This window comes from Brassica napus, chromosome C8 (assembly GCF_020379485.1).
Source record: "Brassica napus cultivar Da-Ae chromosome C8, Da-Ae, whole genome shotgun sequence".
NCBI lineage: Eukaryota > Viridiplantae > Streptophyta > Magnoliopsida > Brassicales > Brassicaceae > Brassica > Brassica napus.
Genome location: NC_063451.1, coordinates 42296835 through 42304707, shown reverse-complemented (window position 1 = coordinate 42304707; position 7873 = coordinate 42296835). Strand labels below are relative to the sequence as shown.

Here is a 7873-nt window from a genome sequence, read left to right as displayed (position 1 = left end):
GAGCAACACAATCTTATATCAAAAATGTATTCAATGAAAAACTCTTAAAATTGAATACATTATTATTATTATTATTTTTAAAACCAAGAATCACCTATGGAGCGGTACAATTTTTTGTTTCTGTTTCTGTTTCATATTTAATCTCTTAAGCAGTAAAAGTATAATTAATAAGTGGAAATGAAAAGAAATTTGTAAGACCTTTATAAACATAGATAGAAATAATCTTCTAGGGTGGTCCTGCTTGAACCAGTGGTGAAGGAGTCCTTCCAATTTGTACGTATCTCTGATTCATTAGAGATACATTAAAAATCAAATAATTTAATAAACAATATAAAAGTTAAATCTATAAAATTTAATTAATAAATAAAACTGTGAAATTAAATATTTTTATTTTAAATAAAAATATATTTGAAAGAAAATTTCAAAATAAAAACTATATTAATTAGTTATTATTATTGATTAAACTTTATAGTTTTATTCAGTATTTAAAAATGCGGTCTATGGACCCGTGTAGGTGGTGTGTATGCGATGTACAATAGTTAACCATACCGTTTTCATATTACAAAGTATTTTATACGAAGTTATATAGTTTAAGCGCATAATAACGTTTAGGTGAACATGTTTAAGCATTAATATTTTTTACAAAAACTAAATATTACCATTATTATATAGTTTACTAATGTTATTATTTTATTTATTTATGTATTTATAGCTATTAGTTTAATAGTTTGAAAAATAATGTCATATTTATAAATGTATCTTATCATCATTATATATATTTAAACACGTTTTGCAAAAAAAATTGTTTATGTTAAACTATATTTTACACATAAAAATTATATTTGAAATATATTTTATGTTCAGTTTTAGAAAACTAATGTATATGTATTATTATTTTTATTTATATATATCCATCTAAATTCCATTTACACGTCCGTATTGCGTATACGGCTATTAGCTAGAGGTTTTGTTGCGATGAACAAAATTCTGAAGGAGATAGAGACGTAAAGTCTTTCAAATAATAGTCATGGCAAACATACTAATTATAATACTAAATCGGTCAAAATTCCGAATGCTAAAATCGTGCTGAAAATTCGTAGCAGTTCAGTCTGCTTGTGGTCCTTTAAAAAGGGTACGAGACTGGCAATAAAAAATCATGTTCCCACAACTACAAGAAGCATCTAAAATCAAAACGAGAGAAGATGGCGAACAACGGCAACGCAAACGGCAATGTTTGGCAGTTTAAAGGAAACACTGCAACTAGTGATGCGGCTGCGGTAGCGTTGAGAAAGCTTGTTTTTAAGATGTTCAGAAACTACAACTTGAACAGCGGGAAACCCATCTTGGCCCCAAGTCCTGGCGATCCCTCCGCCTCTCCCAGCTTTCGGACTTGCCCCGTAGCAGAGGAAGCCGTGGCTGCAGCGGCACGCTCGGGCATGGCTAACTCTTATGCACCGAGCCCTGGAATTTTAAAAGCTAGAAGGTTTGAGTTCAATTTAAAAATTTATTTATTGTCACAACAAAATCTTTCAAAATAACTTTATCAACAGTTGGTTAATTAACTTTAACTAACTTGGTTCTCTCAGGGCGGTAGCGGATTATCTTAACGGAGAGCTTCCAGCGAAGCTGAAGGAGGAGGATGTGTATATCACAGGTGGTTGCAACCAGGCAATAGAGATTGTAATAGATTCACTAGCCGGAAATTCACTCGCCAACATTCTGCTTCCAAGGCCGGGTTACCCTCACTACGATGCTCGTGCTCTCTATAGTTGCCTTGAGATTCGCAAATACGATCTCCTTCCCCAAAAAGATTGGGAGATAGACCTAGATGGCCTCGAGGCTGCTGCTGATGAGAATACCGTTGCAATGGTACTTATCAATCCGAACAATCCTTGTGGAAATGTCTACAGCTACGATCATCTCAATAAGGTATGTAATTTTCACATTATTAATAAGCATAGACTTTGTAAAGACGTTATAATCTAATAACCATATTTGCATGGACCAACCTTCAGGTTGCCGAGATGGCTAGGAAACTTGGTATAGTGGTGATATCTGATGAAGTATACAAACATGTTGTATATGGAGATAGGCCTTTTATTCCCATGGGGATCTTTGCATCGATAGCTCCAGTGATCACGCTCGGATCCATATCCAAGGGATGGGTCGTCCCGGGTTGGAGAATTGGTTGGATCGCCATGAATGATCCTAATAGCATTTTGAAATCAACAGGGGTTAGTTAAAAACTTTTTTACCTCAATACTTTTTAATATATTAGAGTTGATCAGACAAAAGTATCTGCTTGAATAGTCTTCTAATATCCCTAATTAGGAAGAAGTTTTTTTAAATCTAAATCCTATTTAATTATATTAGTCATGCACATTAAATAATTAATACGAGAGTCAAATTAAAGTTTTTGGCAATTTGTTCACAACAGGTTATTCAAGCAATAGAGGATTGTTTAGAATTAACTCCACAACCTTCACTTATTCTCCAGGTTTGTGCTCTCACGTTGGCTATCCTATATAAATAAATCCCTTATGTATTAAAAGTGAATCAACGAGAAAAATGACTTTGATATCTTATTTACACTTTATGGCATGCTGACCTACCAGCCCTACAGGTTTCCTTTCTCAACCCATATTTAAAATCATTTTTACTAGACATATTACAAAATTGCCATTGGTATCACTAATATATATTACAATGTTATATAATGTATAGTTTTAAATATTGAAAACATTAACTAACAAATGGAAAGAACTATTAAATTGTGGACCCTCTCGTTGTGTTCCCTCATGTTTCTAATATTAGTATTGTAAACATGTTCTTACAAACGAAAACATTTACTAATACCAGTTGTTCACTTTTACGTAATATAAAGCCACTATACTATTCATATATGTACTATGGTTTTATATATTATTTTCTGTAAGACCATGACTAAGAAAATATATTTTTATCTATACTATTATTTAAAAAATTTACTATTATTTAAGAAGTTATTTTGCTGATGACATCGGGTTTGGTAATTGTTAAACTAAATGTTTCTATTAGTTCAATTTTCAAACTAATAGATATGGGGTAATTGTATAATGTAAAAGTATAGCATTTAGAGATTCTTACTATATATTTATGTTAATCTTTCTAAATAATTGAGTTTGTCTTTGTGAAATTTGATAGGAGGCACTTCCTGATATATTAGAGAAAACACCTAAAGAGTTCTTCGACAAGAAGATTAAAGCAATGAGACACTCGGTAGAGTTTTCGTGTGAGAGGCTCAAGGACATCCCTTGTCTCTTTTGTCCCAAGAAACCTGAATCTTGTTCTTACTTATGGGTAAGATTTTACTTTTATGCTCAGGATTTTACTTATGGGTATTTTTCTTACTTATGGGTATTTTTCATTTCTTAGATTTTACTTTTATGTTCAGGATCAAAATAAAACTGACTGATTTGAACGATTTATTCCACAGGTAAAACTAGATACGTCAATGTTGGTTAATATCAAAAATGACTTTGAGTTTTGCATGAAGCTAGTTAGTGAGGAGAGCGTCCTCTTGATTCCAGGTGCTTATCGATTTAATTAAGTTTTATGTAAATCCCTAGCCTCCAAATATATGATGATAAATTTCGTGTTGTTTATTTATAATTTTTTTTAAAAAATTGTTTTGTAGGAGTGGCTCTAGGGGCTGATAATTGGGTGAGAATATCGATTGGAACCGACGCGTCAGTGCTAGATGAGATATTTGACAGAATAAAAACCTTCTACGATCGCCATGCAATAAGGAAGCTACCCAATTCAATGGGTCTATTGCAAATTTACAATGATCAGGAAATGGAAATTTGTTTTTCTTAATCCCTAAAGTCTCCAGGATTTTCGTTTTGTAACAAAGGACGAATAAATCTAAGTATTTGAACTTCTGTAATATTTCAAGTCATCAATAAAAAGTTGAACTATTGACAAAATGTTAGAACAACTCAAAGATTAAAGAATTGTTAACACATGGATGCACTTTTCTTAAACATGTTACGTAATATACACTTTCAACTTTTGAAGCATTTTTAAATGTGTCAAATTTTCCTGATGGTTCATGCCGGGGAAGAGAAAGATGAATGATTACCTCTGTAGCAATATTGGTCCTCCTTGTATAGAATGGACACTGATCATGGACTGATGTCTTGCTGATCTTATGCTTGATCAGGTTATAAGAGGAAACAGGGTTGGTGAGATATTATTCACAGAGCAAGCTTACTCTGACATGGCAGAATCCTTCAATGCAAAGTTCAGATTGCAGGCTGACATGTTCATTCTGTTGAATCGGTACATTAATACTGATGAAGAGAAAAATTGATAAAATCAACAATATCCTCAGTCTTGATGGCGTTGTTTAAGATAGAGAGAGAAGCAAACAATTGCTGAAGAAGATGAATATTGGTAAGCATGTATTAAGGTAAGGAGGATACCCAAATGACGCTTTTGGGCTTGCGTCTTACAATGTGTGCTTCTACGAGATTATTGCCTTATTTTGTGGGAACATCCAAAGATGAAACCATGTATAAAGGTAAAATACCAATAGCAATGAATGTTTTGCAAGCTTTGCCAGACATTTAGGCCAGTGTATCTCTACCTAAACGAAACGACCAAAATGAATACCAAATTTTAAAGCACAACGGGATAGTTCATGTAATGTTAAATTGTAAAATGATATAGTGATATTAGGCACACAATCCAAAGCACAGTTTACATAATCTGCAGAAGCCGTGCAACTCTGAACATAACCATGAACATCCTCAATTGTTATGAACAATAGCTGAGAAAAGCAACTTATTAATGTCTTCTTTATCTGGCTCCTCTGTTTCTCCCACTATCAGAAACAAGAAGCATCATTTAGGAAAATAATGCTTAAAACAACTGCAAAACGTAACTCAATGTTGCCACGACATCTAATGGCTTTGTTCTGGTTACCTGTTCTTGATCTAACTTGCATTGTCCACTCCTCAATTATCTGTTGAAAATGAAAAGCAAAAAGGATTTATGGTGGAAAAAAAGATGTGCATTTTGGTATCGAATTGGCATATCAAGAAGAAAACGAACACCACCAACCTGGTTAAAATCAGCCAACGCATCGCCATTTGCTGATTCTCCCAAGGCCGCATTTATTTTCTGAATAAGGTTGTAGTTACCAACAAGTGTTGTCTGCGCCTTGTCAATCAAATCCTGTACATAACAAAATAAATAATGATAATAAAAAAAATCAAATACTGCAGAGAAGCCTTCTAGAATCAAAACCTCGGTTTAGCAGTTTCAAAGATATAAAGAGACAACGAAGGAAGAACCTGTTTAGCAGACAAAAGCTCAAGGCATTGGTCTTTGAGGAAAGTCACATCTTCCTGCAGCTTCTTGATTCTCTGAATCAGCTTCATCGGATTCGCCTACATATTAAATTCATAAACTGAATGATAAGATAGATTGAGGTTGAATCCAAAGTATTCGAGATTGCTTACGTTTTCTGGGTAAGTCTGCTGGAACTCCTTGTCGAGCTTGAAATGGACAGCATCGAGATCACGAGAGGCTCTCGCGAATACATTGATAAGATTATCGACGGCTTGGTGGTGGTGATGATGACTCATCTCCTTCCCTCTTTCGCGTTCTCTCTCTTAGGGTTTTTATCTAATTTTCCCGCTTCTTTCACTGAAATAAGTAGTCGACATATATAAACGGCACGGAGTTCTTGTGTAAGCTTTGAGCACAGCATGTCGTGTGTATGAGTGAAAACCGAACCGAACAGAATTTATCAAGCAAAAACCAAATCGATTTTTCTAACAACAAAGCCAAACTATTTATGAACTAAACCACATCGAATCCGAACAAAATATTTATTGGACAATAAAAACTGAATAAACCAAAATATGATTATTATTATTAATTAAACTAGGGGCTGGTTATTGCTTGTAAAATAAAATAAACTATTATTTAGATTCAAAATAAAATAAAATAAAATGCTGGTAAAAAATAAAAATAAAATAAAATAGATATTTTTTTTATTATTGCTTGTAAAAAATCTAAAAACCAGCGGATTGAAATCTTCCTCCCAAATTATCCATAAAGTTTCTAAAGCTTCTTTTTATCAATCAAACTTTTTTTTTAAAAAAATTAATCATTCTAAAATCTTTTTTTTTTGTCACGAAATCATTCTAAAATCTATAAAATCATTATAAGTTTATCTCTTCTCTTTTGTGTTGTTTTTTTTTAATCTAACAATACGTAATTTTTGCAACTTCTTTTTTTATTTTTTTTTTATTTTCTCTAAAAACATTTTCTTTTTTTTAATCATTTATTTAAGTTTGTAACAATTTTATTAAAATTTAAGATTGACAAATTAATCATTGATTTTTGTTTCTTGTTTGTTTGAGATCCATACTATTTTTACAAGCATATACATTTAATTTTTTTAATAGTATTATAATTTTACTTTTAAATAGAATATTTTAAATATTATTCAAAACTTCTACGATTTTAACTACCAATTTGATTTTAATAAAATTTAAATTAACGGCCAAGATTTGAACAGCAAAATTTTTACAGCTATTGTTGTAAAACCAAAGCCTAAAACGAAAATCTTAAGGTGACATACGTCTCTAACTCTATTTATGAACGATCGGATCTTCGGGCGCCGGTGAACAAATTTAGAAGAATTCATCGGTTGAATCTTGACCCACCAGATATCTGGGGTCATAAAAAAATTATCAGACACCATAACAAAACCAAACCGGTCGAACATAACCCAGTTACACTCAAAAAACAAAAAGAACGAAACAAAATGCCTACTACGCCGGTTTATTGCTGGCTAATAAGTAGAAAAGCGGGTTAGGACTAGAGATACCACCATCTTCAGTCTGATCTCGCCGGTATTTCGCTTTAAAAAAACGATGGAGCTAGTCGCAGAGCCGCCACCGACAATTTCTCCAAAGATTGTGGAGGAGATAGACGACGATGATGATGAAGAAAATCTATCTATTTCGTCAGATTCCGACATCGGCGAAGCTCTTGGCTGGCTCGACGGCAAAACGACATCGGTGGATTCTCTCTCCACTCTCGTAGCCTAAGAGCACCCTCAACGCAGTGCTTAGCGTAGGCCCTACAAAAAATCCAAAAAAGCAGTTGCCTAGAGCACCAGAGTTCTAAAAATTTGTATAAGTATACGTTGTATATGTGTACGTAGGTGGGGAGTCCATTATTTTTTGTGGAGAACTCCACTCTTAAGGTTCTTAAAACAAAGTTTTTAGAATCTTAAGGTGGAGTTCTTCACAAAATAATGGATCCTACACATACATACACATATGCAACATATACTCATACACATATGAATTTTTAGAACTCCAATGGATAGAACCTCCATGGAGGTGCTCTTATAGCGCCCAAATAAGCACCAATTTAAGTGGTTTGTTTACACTGTTCGCGGCCCCACTGACACGTGGTGGTCCGCGATTGGTTCGTTTTTTAATTTTTTTTTCTAATCAGACAAAAAAATAAAAAAAAAAAAATAAGCACTCTCAAATGGGTTTCATGCGTTAAAGATGCTCTAATGCTCACGGCGGACAGGGAGCTCGGCCCAGTTCAGGTTCTCTACAGTCTTTTTCAAACAAGGCCCAGAAGCTCTCTAGTCATGTATGTGCTTCTCCCTTAGAGGGGTGGGAAGGTAGAGTTGAAGTCGGGATGTCAAACTCCGTGACTACGGCGATACGCGGAAGTCTCAGAGAAACTGAGATCGGTAGAAGCAGAAACACTGATAAAGCTGATCGGGTAACAGTTGAACAGGCTCTTGATCCAAGGCTCTTGATTCAGGCAGCAGGGATTAGGTGTCCAGTTC

General features: G+C 33.8%; 2 protein-coding genes across 2 annotated transcripts; one reads left to right on the top strand and one right to left on the bottom strand.

Moving 5' to 3' along the window:
* Positions 1-740: 740 nt before the first annotated feature.
* LOC106390999 (probable aminotransferase TAT3) lies at positions 741-3968 on the top strand. Its single transcript, XM_013831567.3, has 7 exons — positions 741-1483; positions 1587-1929; positions 2016-2234; positions 2438-2497; positions 3184-3339; positions 3476-3569; positions 3677-3968. Exons 1-7 carry the CDS (start codon positions 1203-1205, stop codon positions 3856-3858), a joined length of 1335 nt encoding a protein of 444 aa, XP_013687021.1. The 5' UTR covers positions 741-1202; the 3' UTR covers positions 3859-3968.
* Positions 3969-4545: 577 nt separating this feature from the next.
* Positions 4546-5706, bottom strand: LOC106394782. The gene is made up of 5 exons (XM_013835340.3): positions 5508-5706; positions 5340-5435; positions 5107-5220; positions 4969-5008; positions 4546-4867 (listed from the first exon to the last, which is right to left on the bottom strand). The coding sequence occupies exons 1-5, from the start codon at positions 5631-5633 to the stop codon at positions 4794-4796; spliced, it is 450 nt and encodes a 149-aa protein (XP_013690794.1). The 5' UTR covers positions 5634-5706; the 3' UTR covers positions 4546-4793.
* Positions 5707-7873: the final 2167 nt, after the last annotated feature.